This window comes from Eleutherodactylus coqui, chromosome 6, assembly GCF_035609145.1.
Source record: "Eleutherodactylus coqui strain aEleCoq1 chromosome 6, aEleCoq1.hap1, whole genome shotgun sequence".
In the NCBI taxonomy this organism is placed as follows: domain Eukaryota; kingdom Metazoa; phylum Chordata; class Amphibia; order Anura; family Eleutherodactylidae; genus Eleutherodactylus; species Eleutherodactylus coqui.
Genome location: NC_089842.1, coordinates 166,248,804 through 166,266,154, shown reverse-complemented (window position 1 = coordinate 166,266,154; position 17,351 = coordinate 166,248,804). Strand labels below are relative to the sequence as shown.

The window sequence follows — 17,351 nt, the reverse complement described above, 5'->3', positions numbered from 1 at the left end:
TAGTCGTGTAAACATTTACCAGTTGATTGTGGGACAATAGAAGTGGTGTGCAGCCATAGCGGGTAGGATATAAATCTCACTTCAAAGTTAAAAAAAAAATGTTGGAGGTCTATCGTTTTACTATTGGAGCAGATGACATGTGTATTTGCCTTCAAAGCTGCAGTTCTCAAACTTGCCCCGTTCATGCCATGTACCCTATGGAAACAAATCTGGCCAGCTAAAACAGGACCAAGTTACAATAGCAATATCTATAAGTGACATAGATATTGATGAATTAAGAACTTGGCTGGTAAAATGATGGGTCACAATTTGGTTGGGGCCATGCATCTTTTTACACTAGACCCATTGAACGTAGGGTCAACAGTTTTCCATATACCACTCAAATATGCAACAGAAGTCCAACTAGCAGTCCAGGAAAGGTGTGTGTGTGTGTGTGTGTGTGTGTGTGTGTGTGTGTGTGTGTGTGTGTGTGTGTGTGTGTGTGTGTGTGTGTGTGTGTGTGTGTGTGTGTGTGTGTGTGTGTGTGTGTTTTAAGTACTATGGTATATTCATTAAAGGATACTACTTTCTAGCAACACTGCTCCTCTAGGGGGGTCTTGGATAAGTCTTCAGACCCTCTTGCTCCTAGCAATTGTATTTTTACATTATTCCACAAAGGATATTATGGTGGTTGTTAACGAAACCATTCCCAGAAGCTAATTTTTCTAATCCACTGCCTTTCCTGATTCTGTTTTTGTACCTCAATTGTGAGGTACATCGGTAAGCAGTTTAAAGGGGTTGTAAACTTTTCATGGCCTAGCTGTAGGATAAACCATCAATAGTAGATTAACAGATGTCCACTGCCTGGGATCCCCATTGATCAACTGTTTGTCAGGCTGGTGTAGCATTGAGGTGAATAGGAACTTTACCTGTAATGCCAAACCTGGCCACTGCAGTGAGAACAGAGCTGTCTACTTCCTGCAGAAGTCTGCTTAATGCATGAGTGCACTAAACCAGCAAACAGCTGATCAGTGGGGGCCCTGAGTGGAAACCTCCTATTGATCTACTACTAAGGACATATATCCTGTGAATTAGCCATCAGTAGTTCACAACTGGACAACTCCTCTAAGAACACTTACTGAACATTTCACTCAAGCACTGAGTGGGATGTCTAAGAAACCGTCTTACACACGTCTTCAAGTTCTTCACATTTGGGGTACAGAGACTGAATCCAGTCAAGGTGTATAATAGAAGATTGCACCCCACCACCAGAACACAGTTATATGAAGTAATCTGGTCTCTGAGACAACATTGTCTCCCTTCAGCCTAACATACTATGTCCATCTAGTTCAGCCTGCCCTTACCCCCCCCCCCCCACACACACACACACACACCTTGTTTATTCAGAGGAAGGCAAAACAATCCCAATGAGGCAGAAGCCAATTGGCCTCCTTGGGGGGGAAAAATTCCTTCCCAACTCCATAATGGCAGACAGAGTAATCCCTGGATCAACATTTGGAAGTTCCTACCTGACTCCAAGACCCGGACCAACAACCCTGCTGTAATATCATAGAGCGCTAGAAAAAAATCTAGGGTACTGTTGGATCTTGTCGACGCCGAAGTGGTGGGTGTTAAGTGTCAGGCTTCTCGACAGCCAGGGGACGTCCCAGTATGTGATTGGGTGAACTCACTCCTCCGTCGCTGATTGCCTGCAGACACCCCTCCGCCGCTCTGCCTTCTGCTGGAAGTTGTCTCCGGCAGCTGCAGCGAGTAAGGCCGCCGGTGTAGGTGGCGTCAGATTCTCCTCTCTCCCTTCACGGCTCCAGTAATGTTCGGCCTCTCTGGGCTCCCATCTGTGACGCTGGCGCCTTTGCCCTCTTGGGTCCTGCCACTCACCTGCTGTGCTGTGACTCTGTGTGGCCGAAGCTGCTCCTCCAGCGCTGCTAAAAGGGGGGCTGTTGTCTGCATGGCAGGACAGAGAGCCGCGGTGGTGGTGGGGGTTTAGAGGCTGCAGGGGAGATGAGGTGAGGTGGGCGGCAAGGTGCTAGCAGCGTGGGGACAGAGTTTTACCTGGGATAGAGGGTTAGGTTTAGTTTAGTGTTAGCCTTAGACTATTAGCTGTTAATGCTTCCAGTCCTAACATTTAAATTAACCCTATCCCTCCATACCAAGCAAAACTCTGTCCCGACGCTGCTAGGACCTTGCAGCAGCCACCCAATCAGAAACGTGTGGGTGTACACTGGGCAGATACAGCCCATCACCACGTCTCCACCCACACTTGTGGTGGAGACATAATACAATCTAGTCCTCTCTTAAAGGAGATGTCCCGAGGCAGCAAGTGGGTCTATACACTTCTGTATGGCCATAATAATGCACTTTGTAATGTACATTGTGCATTAATTATGAGCCATACAGAAGTTATAAAAAGTTTTATACTTACCTGCTCCGTTGCTGGCGTCCTCGTCTCCATGGTGCCGACTAATTTTCGCCCTCCGATGGCCAAATTAGCCGCGCTTGCGCAGTCCGGGTCTTCTCCTCTTCTCTATGGGGCTCCGTGTAGCTCCGCCCCGTCACGTGCCGATTCCAGCCAATCAGGAGGCTGGAATCGGCAATGGACCGCACAGAAGCCCTGCGGTCCATGAAGACAGAGGATCCCGGCGGCCATCTTCAGCAGGTGAGTATGAAGACGCCGGACCGCCGGGATTCAGGTAAGCGCTGTGCGGGTGGTTTTTTTAACCCCTGCATCGGGGTTGTCTCGCGCCGAACGGGGGGGGGGGTTTAAAAAAAAAAAAAAAACCGTTTCGGCGCGGGACATCTCCTTTAAGCTCCTCTATGGATTTCCACATTCTCTCAGCTCTTACAGTAAAGAACCCCCTTTTGTGTTGGGGATGAAACCTTCTTTCCTCTAACTGTAGAGGATGCCGTCTGGTTACCGTCGCAGTCAAGATGTGTGCCTTTTGTTTCTAGACAGAAACCGAGACCTCATGGCTTTTTTATCTTGCATAAATAAAGCTTGTTCAGTATGATCAATAGTAATGACTCTTCCTGATATACTTTTTTGCACTTGTTAATATCTCTCTTAGGGTGCCTGCACACGAACGGAATTTCCAGCGCGTTATTTAAGGCACATTATCTGCCCCAGACCGCAGCCAATATACTCCTATGGGGATCCGCAGTTGTCCCCAGACGGACGGATTTGTATCGCGTTTTTTCACGCGCGTGAAAAAATCTGCGACCTGTTCTAATTTGGGTCGGATTCTGCGCGTGAAGCCTCCAATACAAGTGAATGGGTGCGTTTTTTTCACGCAGTACATCCGCAGTGCAGCTGCAGATGGAGTCACTGGTTGCTATGACTACAGGAAGTAGGCATGGTAGGAGGCGTCCCAACACACAGCAGAGCTTCACAGGCAAATTTGTAGAGGGAGATAGGTAGTATTTCTTGCCAATGCAGGATCTAAGAATGCAAAATCTGTAGTAATGAATTCCTCTTGTGAATTTTTTTGCAGTGACTGAAATAAAGTCACGCTGGAGAAGCGCCCGAAAAAAGTTACATGGATCAACCATGCCCACAAAGACATCAATAATTTAACGGTGCTCGCACAAGCAAGAGGGACAAAATGGAGTCTGGGTGTTGGTTTTTAAGCTGTTTTCCAAGGAATGGGCAGTTCTCTAGGGGTTGGGTTTACAATAAGGGGTGTCTGCTGGTTTTTCTGCGCGTTTTTTTCCGCAACACATCCGCGTATATCCGCGCATGATTTTTCACGCATCCGCACCTATCCGCAAGCACATTTAGGTACCATACGCGCGTGAAAATCCGCTAGCGGAATCCGGAACGCTCGTGTGCAGGCGGCCTTAGGACATGTTTTCATCCTTAATGTAAACAAATGTTTGCTTGCTCTAAGTGACTGTAAAGTACTGATCATACAGGTACATGGCCTGTCAAGAAGAGGACTCTGATATACTTAAATCCTTACACCTTTGTGAGTGGGTTATAGAATGGTTAGTTTTTTTTTTCCTTCTAAGCCATGTTTTTAGTAATAATGACTCTAGATAATCAATCAATTTACCATTTGATATATTTTAATCAATAGAACAAGTTTCCTTTGTTTGGAAATGGTTGAAGAGTACTTCAGGCAGTCACATTGGCAAATTATCTTCAACTCACACCTTACAGGGCTTCATGTAAGAAATGCCTTTCAAGGAGAAAGTGACGTAACCTGAGGTCTGCCTTTCTAAAGAAAAATGCTTGATGTTATCATAGCCTTAGGGGACTCCAACGTAGGTGTTGTATGTAACATCTAATGCTTGATTTCTATAGTGTCAAAAGAGCAAGGCGTTCCTTTTTTGGGCTATGTGCTGCTCTTATGACACCAACGATGTTCTGTTTTTGTTTTTTAACGGACTTTTTTTTCTTTCTCTTTTTAGTGCTAACTTACCCGTGCTGCTATAGTTTTCAATCAAAATCTTGGTGAGAGCTGTCAACTGAGTTATATTGCCGGCATTATGAATGAAGTAGCGATTGTAAAAGAAGGTTGGCTTCACAAACGAGGTAAGAGCATTTGGTTAACTTCGAGAGTTCAGTGTGAGTTTGTTTTGTTTCTCGTTGTTAATTTGAAGGTTCGAAATAAGTTGCAACTTAAGATGTCCTTAGCATATTAACTTGTGATGAGACCTACAAAATGTACCGAAAAACTTTTAGCAAAACTGTTGTGCAGATAAAAGTAGAACTAGGTGGCTCACCCATAATAATTAGGTGCCCCTAGTATCGGCAAAGAGGGAACACACCAATCCAATGTAGATTTGATGACCAGATTTTGACATGCAAGTGCTAATGTGGCCTTCATGCAACTTTTGGATTTACTCTGTCATAAAAGATTGAGGTAGTTATGTAGCTAGCGGAAGTTGGGATATCCACTTAGGTTCACGGTGGCTATATACTGTGATTCCCATCCGCGATGCTACAAGGAAAAGATGAACTAGTTGATGATGGTGATTGAGGTGTTTAGTGGAGGATAAACGAGGTGGAGGCAGGGAACTTGGGAAAACAGAAAGTAGAACCTTAATGCATATTTGGTAACCAGTTACAGTCAATCTTCATCACAGCAATCGCAGTACTTCTAAAATCCACAGTATCTCCAGTGTGTGTGTCTATGCACAGGCCCATGAAAAGTTTCTGGTATATCTCTGCCAACAGCCTAATCGGAGTAATTTAAGGCCCATTTACACGCAAAGAATCTTTGAAACGACTGAAAGATTTTGCGATCTATTTGCGTAAAGTGTTAATGGCCATTAACACTTTATCATCTTCAATTGCATGTAAAATGGCCTCCAGGAGCTGTTTGCAGAGCCCAGTATGTGATTAATCACACACCCAGCTGTGCACACAGCTGCATTGTTCTTACAATGTTATCTGCCAGCAGCCGTGGAGATAACAACCTGAGGTCTACCGAGAGATAAATATGTTTACTTTACCTTTCAGTAGCTGAAGGATGGATTTTAGGGTTCACCTTAAAATCATTGTTCAAAGGAAAAATGCACGATGCTCACGTTTACATGTAACGATTATCGCTCATTTTTGGTCATTAAAATGAATTTTGAGCAATTAATTGTTACATGTAAATGGAACTTTACTATAAGTGGCCCCAGCTTCTCTCCTGTGCTATCACAAACCTGTATCCCCTCACAATACTGCTCGGACCTTATCCAAGCTTTGGGGTCCACTCCAGCTGGTCTCCACTCTCTATCTCTCTATCCTCTGCTGTGAACTGTACTAAACCAGAACTGCAGGGTCTTATATTACCTCTCCTCCCAGAAGCTTCTAGCATCTTCCAGATCAACCCCTCCTCAACCAATCAGGCCTCAGGTAACACAGAGGGTCTGACCGATAGCAGGGGATTTCCCTGTTGCAAAGGCCAGGCCGAGATAATGAAGAGAAGATGCAGACAAATGATCACATACAATATAATAAAATACATAAGGTGCCACAGTTGCCCTGAGATGTTAATATTAAGCAGTAGTGCCAGTCCTGGGTCACTACAGTTATAGAATTGACATGTGTATGACAAGACCAATGGTTAGTTCTCCTCTTCTCCTGTGCATAAATAGGCTTATTCCCTATTGGCTTGAAAACTGCTGTATTAAGACGTAGATGCATAAATGCGTTTCAAGAAATCTTTCCCCATTTTTAGTTGGTGCTGGATACGAATAGTTGGCTGTGTGTCAGGACGTCATCAGCTATTCTAGTCTCTCCAATGACTAGAATGAAGACATGTAAAATTTAACTGCCATTACTGGGGTTGTCTAGTTTAGATACAGGAACTTCTCCATATGACCAATTACAAGTATGAAGGTAACGGGAAAGGGGTCTTGGAGCCCACCCTCTATTAGCTCAAGATCTATGTTCTGGTATGGAAGGCACAGCTAGTCCATGCATTAGATGTACAACCCACTTCTCACTGAACAAGAAATGAAGGCTAGTCGTCTGGAGGATGCGAGCTGAACAACCCCTTTAAAGTTTATGGAGACCTGTCAACGTCTGTAGTGAGATCTATTGATATGTGAGACGTCCTGGCAATAACAGTGCCAGTACTCCTTTCCTAGCAATGCCAGGAGATTTTAAAGGGGTTTTCTCGCATTTGGCCTATTTTGAAGAAATGGTAAGCACCTGTAAGAAAATATAAAGTGTATAATGATGGAACCATTGGCATTCTTCTGTTAGTCACTAGCCAGCAAGGATGTTGCACCCATGGGAGCATGTATTATCTCATAAGGATCAGCAGTGTCTATATGACCTAGTGTATGGACGTCATAGAGAGAAGTCCCATATGACTCACATTCTGGCAGACGCAAGTGATCTAAGGGGTGCCAGGAATTTGTCCACTGATTGCCCTAGTGACTCAAATTTGAATAAGTTGTCTATAATCGGTGACTTTGATTTTGCTTACTTTTAAGCCAGGATTACTGTTTATGCTGAAATTGGGCGAATCTTCCAAAAGTTCACTAAAGTACAGTTTGGTCCAAATTAGTTTGAAATGTAATTTACCAGCACCCCTAAAACTAGTGTTTAGCACTGTCTTAGAACCATAAAACTTCATATTTTTCACCTCCACCCATCTATGAATGCTAACCACCTCCACTCATTTAACAGTGCTAACTACTGAGCCACCCAGAGTGGCTCAGTGATTAGTATTGTTAATACTGTATTCCTAGGTTCAAGTCTGAAAAAGGACAACATCTGCATGGAGTTTGTATGTTCTACTTGTGTTTGTGTAGATTTCTTCGTATAATAAGACATTTTAATGGGTTCGCACAAGACGAACTGCCCAAGTTTGGGTTTACGCCAAGCTGAACTTTTAGCAAAGTTCAACCCAAGACAGTGATCAGCTATTTCAGTTTGCACCACTCTAGCCACTCCGATCCTCAGAGTGATTTGATTTGAGTACTGATCTGGATTCTGTCTGGTGTTGCTGACTACACAGAATAATTTGAACAATTATTGAAAATCCACCGGAGGTGGTAAAATGCTTTGATACAGACAAAAGTATCTGTGACTGGGTGCGAACAATAGTGTTCACATGTATCTCCTAAATCTTGATGATTTTCTCACTTTGTGAAGGAGATGCCATAAGAATTCTGTGTGGGAAGTTGTATAGCTGACAATGAGCAACAATGGTGTTATGTGAGGGCAGACATTCCTGTGATGAGAAGCCTCTATTGATCTCATCTGTCAGTTACAAATTTGTGTTAGAAAAGCGCTGTGTGTGTGTTGTATACGTAAAAGTAAAGTACAGATGTAAAAATGTTGACTTGATATGTAATGCATTACAGCTTAAAGAGGTATTTGGGGCATTTAACCTCTTGCAGTATTGATGACTTAAAGGGGTTGTCCCGCGAAACAAAGTGGGGTTATACACTTCTGTATGGCCATATTAATGCACTTTGTAATGTACATTGTGCATTAATTATGAGCCATACAGAAGTTATTCACTTACCTGTTCCGTTGCTGGCGTCCCCGTCTCCATGGTGCCGTCTAATCTTCAGCGTCTAATCGCCCGATTAGACGCGCTTGCGCAGTCCGGTCTTCTCCCTTCTGAATGGGGCCGCTCGTGCCAGAGAGCGGCTCCTCATAGCTCCGCCCCGTCACGTGTGCCGATTCCAGGCAATCAGGAGGCTGGAATCGGCAATGGACCGCACAGAAGACCTGCGGTCCACCGAGGGTGAAGATCCCGGTGGCCATCTTCGCACGGTAAGTAAGAAGTCACCAGAGCGCGGGGATTCGGGTAAGTACTACCCGTTTTTTGTTTTTTTTTTTATCCCTGCATCGGGTTTGTCTCGCGCCGAACGGGGGGGGGCTATTGAAAAAAAACCAAAAACGTTTCGGCGCAGGACAACCCCTTTAAGGCCTATTTACACTGAAAGATGATCCCTCAAAATTCGCTACAACAGAAGTTTGAGTGACCGTTTCGAGCGATCACTTTGCATAAACTTTTAAGTAACTAATTGGCTACTTAAGAGTTTATTAGCGTGTAAATAAAGGCTCTTGCTGTATGCAGATGACAGCAAGAGCGCTGTTATCTGCAAACAGCTGCTTTGTTCGTGGAGCTGTCAGCAGTGTCCTCCTGAGAACTCCGAGAGGGATACCAGCTGAAAGAATACTATCAGCAGTATCCTGCTGAGAACTCGGTGTGTGGCGCTGATGAGGCTTATGGCTGACTTTAAGCTTAAAGTCAGCAATGAACGAATAGTGCATGATAGGTGCATATTTACACACAACAATTATCGCTGAAAAGATGGCTTTTGAGCGATAATCGTTGTGTCTAAATGGGCTTTTATCCTAAGGATAGGTCATCAATAGTTGACTACCAGGAATCCGTTGGTCAGGACTCCTGGCAATCAGCTGATCTTGGCCCCCAAAATCACTGCCTTGGGGATGGAACTGGTTTTGGAGAAGACTGTTCCACTATACTTTTAGCTCTGGCCCCAGGGTCAGAGTTCAATGTGTAATAAAAGGCTTTTCGCTGATGAAAATCAATGGGAGCTATAGCTCCTATTGCACTTCTGGCTCAAACCCCAATGTAGACAGAGCTGTCAAGATCTGGCCTGCTGCAGTTGATCAGTTGATTGCTTGGGGTCTGAGGGCTAGTCCCTGCTGATCAACTATTGATGACTTATTCTGAGGGAAAGTAATCAATATGGTAAGGGATTATTTAAATGCCCAGAATATACCTTTTTAACTGTATTTACAGCATTGTAGCTCATTGTAGTTGGGTTAACAATAGCTACACCTGTACCTTTTATCAAAGGGCTGATTTTATAGGGAATAGCATCTGGAGCTGCATGGAAAGTTGGGATCCCACCATCCTTGTTAGATAGTTCCCTGTTTTAAGCTATCGAAGGGGCTAATCTTACTTTCCCTGTGGGTCTAAGACAAAGAATGGGGAAGTGGGTCAGTGGTAAACTTATGTCGCTCCTTTTTCCATCGATTTCTCCCCTCTCTCTCAGGACATACAAGATAGAGGGCCGCCACCCTAGGTCTTTTTCCATTCCAAATAAATTCTATTATCTGACGCTGAAGGGACAGCAGGTACTTCTTTGAGTAGGGCATTTTCAAGGATGGGGATGGGGAGATGTTATATTTTTTTATTGTTTATATTTATTTACATTTATGATCTTTTGGCAAAATCATCATCTTATGAATGACTATTCTTCCGAGCCATAATCAGGACAGGCAAGATGTGTTAGATCTTTTTTCTTAAGTTGATGATCATTGGCTCTAATAATAACAATATTTATTTGGCTTCTCTCAGGCAGATCCCTTCTTCAAAGAAGGGTTTCAGGATGGGAGGGACAACTTTTAACCTCTCTACCCAATTTACATACTTTGGAGCTGATTTACTTATGACTGGCGTTTTTATATGCCGGTCTTAGCTCAATGACCCTGCCTTAAGATGTACATACCTCTTAATAAACTTGTTGCTTTTTGGCCACCTGTGCGCTAGAGAGTGAAGGTTCATAGCTTGTGTAGATTCTCACTATAACTTATGCAAGTTTATCATAAATTTTTTTGGGCCGTGATTGCCTTTCTCTTTCTGCCATGTTCTGCATCCTTCTTAGAAAATGGTGAGTACAGTGAAAAAAGGCCAAAGAGTGCCAAATCTTTCTGCAAGTACCACTTGTTGAAAAAATGATGACTTTACATCATGATTATGGTGAAAGTGCCTTTATAAATTCTTCCTATAGTCCTATAGCATTGGCTAAATCTCAAAAGCCAAGAGAGTACTATAACTTGGCTACTGGACCCCAAATGTTTGTTTTTGAGGTGGGCAAAATACTCTAAACTTGAAGTCCTGGCTTTTGTTTTGTGTGTTGGTAATGTCTGGGGATTTGTAAATATTTTCCTTGATTACAAATGGTGAGATTTGATGCACAGGTAGGAGCATGCTCCCTATCCTGGGAAATGCCATGACCTCATCAAAGGCTGGGAAATGTTTCAGTTTCCTAAGTCAGGGCAAGCTCCTGGCTCTGAACCCAATCCGCTAATTAAAAGTATTTTGAGGAACTTAAAGGAGTCCTAAACCTAAAGTCTACAGATTTACTAAAGTGCAGCTTACTGAACGAGGAGCTAATAACATTCAAATGTATGTAAATGATTCTGGAGGTTTTCAGAGCTGGAGATGTGGGATAAAGCACTGCCTCTATAACCAATACTTTCAGGACTCTGGATTTTGGCTTATTATGGATGATTAGTGTTGCAGATTTGTCTCGGCTGGGGTAATGTTTCAAACTCTCCTGCAGTCTAGCTCAGGAAAATCCAGGAAATTAGTAGGTTCCTTATACTGTGTCTGTAATCTTGAGGGGACAGTGAGATCACCAGTGATCTTTCTCTCCCAGACTAAAGCTGGTTGTAGACTTAAAGGAATTGTCTGGAACTTTGAGTGTTTTTTTTTCTTTTTTTTCTTTTAATTGATGACCTGTCTTTAGCTTAGGTCATCAAAAGATGATTGTCGGGATCAGTCGTTTAAGATCCCTGCTGATTCCTGATGTCACTGTCAGCACGGATAACGCAGAAAGCGGACTTAGGGCAGCAGCCCAGGTTGGTATTGCAGGCAAAGTTTCTATTAAATTCAGTGTTGTCAGCACTAACTGCTGCCAGCCCTCACCACCTTGACAGCAGTGCCCGGAATCGGCTGATCAATGGGGATCCTGAGTAGCAGACCCCTGCCGATCATCTATTGATGACCTGTCCTAAGGATAGATCATCAATGGAAAAAAGTCCAAAGTCCCGAACCACTCCTTTTTAAGTCGTCGGAACCTATTGATTTTGACAGGATCAATTGGCTATCTATATGCATAGAATCTTCCTGACTTGACTCTCCCATGATCACAGACTTCTGAAGACTTTCAACATGCTCAAACCTTTATCCCTACAGGAGGTACCAGAGGTGTCTCCTCATAGCTGAACATATTTATGGTTGAGTTAAGAGCAAGAATTGTACATTCATTCGTTCCTGATCGTTATCCAGTGTAACTATCCCCATACGCCTCAGTGAGATCAGTCAACTTTTTTCCATGTCTGCAAGACTGGTCTCTCAACTTCCCCAGGACAGAAGAGGAAAAAAGGTTTGAGCATGTTGAGTGTAAGCACACTGTTGCTTGGCAGCAGGTTGCCTCCTTCTGCCCATTGAAGGCACATGAACACTTGGCCAAGCATTGATGGTGTTTGGGCACCTTTAAACATGCCCAGAAATCACATGATAAAATGCTTATTTGTTGTTCATTGCATCTTTCGTGAAAGCATTAAAATGATCCTTTGTCAGCAGCAAATACCCTCATGTTAGTAGGGAACGTGCTGCCGAACAAAATGTGGAAGAGGAGCGGATGGGCAGTCATTCATACAAACCTCCCCTTCACGTAATCTTTGCTATATGAAAGTAATGAGTGCTGAGTGACTACATAGTCATTCGGCGCTAGTTATGGGCAATTCATCAGCCTGCAAAAGAACACTCGGGAGAAATGGTTTCAGATTGAAAATCCCAGTTTACCAAGGCTGGTCTTACTTCCAGTGCGGCTCTGTGCAGTACACTTTGATGCCACCTTATAGTGCCTAAATAATACAATCCTGCAGAATGTAATTGGGCATGTTATACGCCGTCTTATTACTACCACCATACAGTGCTGAAATACTACTGCCAAATAGTTGTCTAGATGACATTACCTAGTTAATAAGCTAGTTGTATCAGTGTAGCTGCCTTTCTGTAGGTTGGGCAATATAGGTCCTTTTTACATTGGACAGTGCTTGGCCGAATGCAAACAAATGCTGATCCACAAGCAAGTTAAATTTTTTTTTTTTTTTTTGAGGGGGGCATGCTTTTAGGTCCCACTACACCTGAGACCTTGTGACAGGGCCAGCCGTGCATTTGTCGTTATGTCCCTAATGATCTCTCTCTTTGTTCTGCATCTTGCTTAGTTTATGGGACATTACAGCTGAGTATAGCTTGTGTATCACTTGTTGCATATGAACAGAAGCCTCTAAATTACTTTCTTTTCTCTTTACAGTATGTGATCGCCCTTTTTTTATATTCCAATGTAATACTCCATAGTATGAGACACACTTGAGTCATCCGTTCTTTTGTTGTTCTGCCTCATTCAGTACATTGATGACTCACAGCTCGGCCCCTGCGTGTCACTGAAGTGGGATTTGCTGAGTGGGTAGAGGCGCACGACGAGTACGACCCTCTTTGTTTCAAAATATTTGCAATTCCCCCTCAGGGAAGCAGCCAATGTCACATTTTCTTATTAACTTTTTATGAAACCCAATTTGTAAGCGGAGTAACGCACCTAGAATTAACTTCTGCATCCGGAATTTAACTGTTCTTGTGCAGTTCTGTAGTGTGAAGCATCTGGACCCGGTGCAAAAGGTTTGGGCATTTATGTGCACAGGCTAATCTCTGATTTATGTTCATATGTAAAATTAGGCATCGAAATATGGCGCCTTTCATAATTTATAGATTTCTTGTTTATATTCAACACCTTTTCATTGCAATCCTTCAACAAAGTGAGTGACAGATCTGATATTCTTAAAGCGAATGTGTCCTCAGGAAGCGACCTGTAATATAGATGACAGCATTTTTGTTTATTTTTTTTTCCTTCTTTTTCACAATCTATAGTCTTAAAAAAATACTAAAATCCTGCATTTTTTACACTGACCACAGAGCATGCATAGAGCAGTCTCCCATACAAGTCAATGGGTCAACTCTTGTCCATTGTGTGACTAGTCCATGAGGTTGCTGTAAAGCATATCTTTAAGGATCAACAGAAAAATAAGAGCTCCCCTGAAAATAAGCCCTAATGCATGTTTTGTTGTAAAAAATTAATATAAGACTTTGTCTTAGTTTTGGGTAGTTTAGCAGCCGAAATCCCAGATGGCGGACTAGGCTTGTTGGCTTTACCTGGGTGGGATCATTACACCCACGTTTGCTGCTGGTAGTGGCCATGTTTTTACTATGATTATGAATGCTGGGAAGATCACCTGACTGCAGTCACCAATTGCCCTGCAAAATGCATTTCTTCTATGGTTCCACTTTTTGATCGCAGAATAAGTGAACTTGGTCTTGCAAATCTTAGATTAAAGTGGTGGTGCAGCTTTTTTTTTCTTCTTTGAACTTGGTGTAACTATACCGGGGTCAACAGCAGGATTAGTGCAACTAGCCCTAAATATTCTAGATGTTGTTTAAGTGTAGCTGAGGAAAGATTCCCTCGCCCCCTCATAGTTGTGTATAGTCAACAGAATAAAAAATTCTACAATCAGGAAAAAAAAAAGACTAGAACATTGAATGTTTCTCTATTTGGTTTTAATTCTTAGGAAAATAAATGGTGATTTAGCCCCTTTTTAGTGTTTCTTTTGGTACTTTTTGAGTGCGAAATGCGTTGTGGGTCTAATTGACGCAATAAAAGAATTTTACAGTAGAAGTGTGTCTCCTGTCTACAGTAACGTACATGGATGTAAGGTGAGGTGATTATCAACTGCAATGTTTGCCCCCTTGGATGTGTTTCTCTTGCTGTATATCCTAAGCATCGAGATGTGTTGGGTGAGTGCGATGTAGTATGTGAAAACCTGTCAGTCATCTCACTCTATTTTTCTGCAATTGCAATGTGTTTATCACCCACGTGAAAAAAATGGGCATCCAATAGTTAAACTAGTATAAAAAAACACCCTTGCAAGCAAATCACATGGCACACAATTTATTTATTTATTTTTTTAATTCTCACACTCTGAGAGAGAAATTGCTCATGTGAATTAACCCCTTGAGTGGCAGGTTTCCTACCACCCTGTCGTGCCCACCAGGGCAGGTTTTTTAAAATGGTCTAATCATTGAATTTCAACTAGTTTTGCAGTTGCGTCTCAAGAGCCATAACTTTTTCATTTTTCCATTGACATGGCCATATGAGGGCTTGTTTTTTGCGGGACAAGTTGTGATTTTTTAAACAGGGGGGGAGGAAAAAAAGAATGGGGAAAAAAGAAAAAAAGGGGCCATGTCATTAAGGGGTTAAATAATGTATTAACTTCCTTCTCTGGGTCATTACGACGCACACGGATACCACATGTGTGATTGTATTTTTGATTTTTTTACAAAGTAAAGGGAGACAAGTGTTTTTATTTTTTTTAATAATTTTTTTACTTTTTTTTTTTAAATTTTTTTTAAATTTTTTTTTTTTTTGTCCCTTTAGGGGACTTCCACAGGGACCCATCAGGACCCCTGATCACATTCCGGGGGTCCGATGGTGACAGCCCTTTACATGCTGCAGTGACAACCCTTTACATGCTGCAGTCACATAGACTGCAGCATGTAAAGGGTTAACACAGCAGAGATCGGAGGTTTTCTCTGATCTCTGCTGTAAGAGCAGGTACCTAGCTGTCCTCTGACAGCTAACAACCAGCTCTCCCTGCCACAGAGACCATCGGCTTGCTTCTGACAAGCCGATGGTCTCTATGGCAACTTGTAAACAAAGCAGGACATTGCCGACATGTCGGCAATATCTTCTGCTGGTTTTTCAAAGCCCTTGCACTGCTCTGTGTGGGTGTGTGCAGGCAGAGCACACTGTCACAGCTTGTGGCACTGTGCTCTGCAGCTCCCATAGTGATACATAGCCCGGAAATCTTCCGGGCTATGTTGCTATGAGCAGTGGAGCTCGTCCCCGGAAATTTTCCGGGCGTGCCACTCAAGGGGTTAATCCGTTGAAATTAATGGGTTCTTTTCACCTCGGAGTTCTGTTCTTCTCGCAATCGGATAGCGCTCGTGTGAAGGCGCCCTTACAGTGATTTACAGTGTGGAGATGGTTTTAATATTGTATTTATAAAATGATGTACTCTGAATCCAGCTGCAATGGCAAGTTGCAGTAGGAGCTGGTGAGCGGTTGCACTGGTGGCGCCATCCCTGTAATGGTTGATGGCAACGGTGTTCCTGTTACTCTCCTAATTGGGGCATTACATGTTGACTTGTCAGTGAATGTCATGGCGCTAGAAGGAATGCACCGTAGCATGGGGTTACGGCCGGTTTCACACGGGTGACCAAATTGTGTGATTTTTCTCGCGATGCGACATCGCTACAAATCACATGTATGTGAAGCCCGTGCTTTCCTATGGGTTACTTCACATTAGCGATGTTTTGTCTAGCATGCGACATTGCACGACAAAAAAGATCACAGGTTGCGAGAGATGCCCGTGACTTGCAATGTTTTGTAGCCCGTTTCCCAATGGAGCCGCCTTATGTGTTGTATCGCACAAAAATGCGTTTTTTGTGCTGTGCGCTGCAACTTTTACATTAGGAAATCCTACTGCAAAAGCTATAAAATAAACCCCAGCTGCATAAAAAAGCCCAAAACCCCCACATGCCTCACCTAAAAAGCACTGTCAGCTTCACCACGTCTTCTCTCAGGTCCCCGCAACTTGTCTTCAGGCATCTCTTCCTGGTCAGGGATTTGAAAATGCCCGCATCCAGAAAGTGCTGCCTCTGATTGGCTAATCAGAGCCTGCGCTCAATGAACCAATCACAGCCATTTATTTCAAGACCTTCCAACCACCCCCCCACCCACCGACATTCCTCGCACATGGTGCTACAAAGTCGCACTAACTTATAGTGACACGAAATCGTGTGATATTGCAGCGAGAATAGCAGCGATATCGCACAGATCACCGATGCGATATTGCTGTGATTTTTCTCGCAGCAATATTGCGTCCCCCATGTGAACCAGGCCTAAGATACATTCATATTAAGGGCCTTGCACACTTGCGTTTTTCATGTGCTTTGCGATTTTTGTGCCATGCGTTTTTAACATTAGAAAGTCCCATTGACATTCGCGTTAAAAACACAGTGATATCGCAAATGTGCAAGAGCCTTTACCCTGTGTTTTTGGCGCCTCCAAGTCAGTGGCAGTGTGACTGAGTGTATGTCGGAGCTTGGACAACAAGTGGTGCGCTGGTGACCTATGGGAGAGCGACCAGGCTAGAGTGATCCACTAAGAAAAACATAGAAAAAAAATAGCCCAACAGGACCAAATGGGGCTAAGGTGATAAAGGCCAAATACTGTTGACATCATCATATTCTCCCAATGCCAAGCCACAGGGCACATATTCAGAGATCGCTATGGAATACGGCTTCACAATATAATGGATGCATCTGCAAACTGATCTGTATGATGGGAAAAATATGTAGCAATCTCTTGCCTGTTTCCACATCTACTGCAAATATACCCATCACCGCAAGAAAAGCGAGGCGCATTACCGATAAAGGCCATAAAGGCCACTGTCCCATAAATAATAAAAATATTGGTCACTGCGGTCTGAGACCTCCAAGGCTATTATATAAGCACATATGATCAATGGCAAAAGCGCAAATCACTTAACTTGTCTAAAGTGACATTTTTATAAAAACGGAGAAGGAGCCTGTAGAGGGGAGAACTGATGAAAAATGCCATATACAAGTCATCCAATGGCTGACAATAGTGAAATTCCTCATGTACACACATGGCGGCGTACTCTGAAGAGCCATCTGAAAGTGCAGGTATGCTTCAAGTGCGCATAATGCTCGTACAGACCCCATTTGGCCCGGCTGCACACAGGAATATTTGCATTGCAGAATCTGGAGCTGGTGTTCGCCTCCGGTATCCGTAGCAAATACCGTCCATGGCATGCTGTGGAAAAGTGTTTTTTTTTTTTCCCCCACCAAAGCAGAAATCAATTGCGATTTTCTGCTCATGGAGGAAAGAAAATCGCAGCATGCTCTTATTTTAGTGCGGTGTCCGTATGGACAGCTTTCATTAAGGTCAATGGAAGCTGTCCGACCCCCGGCTCGTCCACAATTAACATTGCGGAC

General features: G+C 43.3%; 1 protein-coding gene across 4 annotated transcripts in view; it reads left to right on the top strand.

Annotated features, from left to right (window-relative positions):
* The window catches only part of AKT1 (AKT serine/threonine kinase 1), a 113,701-nt gene that overhangs the window by 17,350 nt on the left and 79,000 nt on the right, over positions 1-17,351 (top strand). For all 4 annotated transcript variants that reach the window (XM_066608153.1, XM_066608152.1, XM_066608151.1 and 1 more), the window contains one exon: positions 4,405-4,528. In XM_066608153.1, coding sequence (XP_066464250.1) covers positions 4,483-4,528 — 46 coding nt within the window. In that variant the 5' untranslated portion in view covers positions 4,405-4,482. Of the gene's footprint in view, positions 1-4,404; positions 4,529-17,351 lie in introns of those variants that run through there.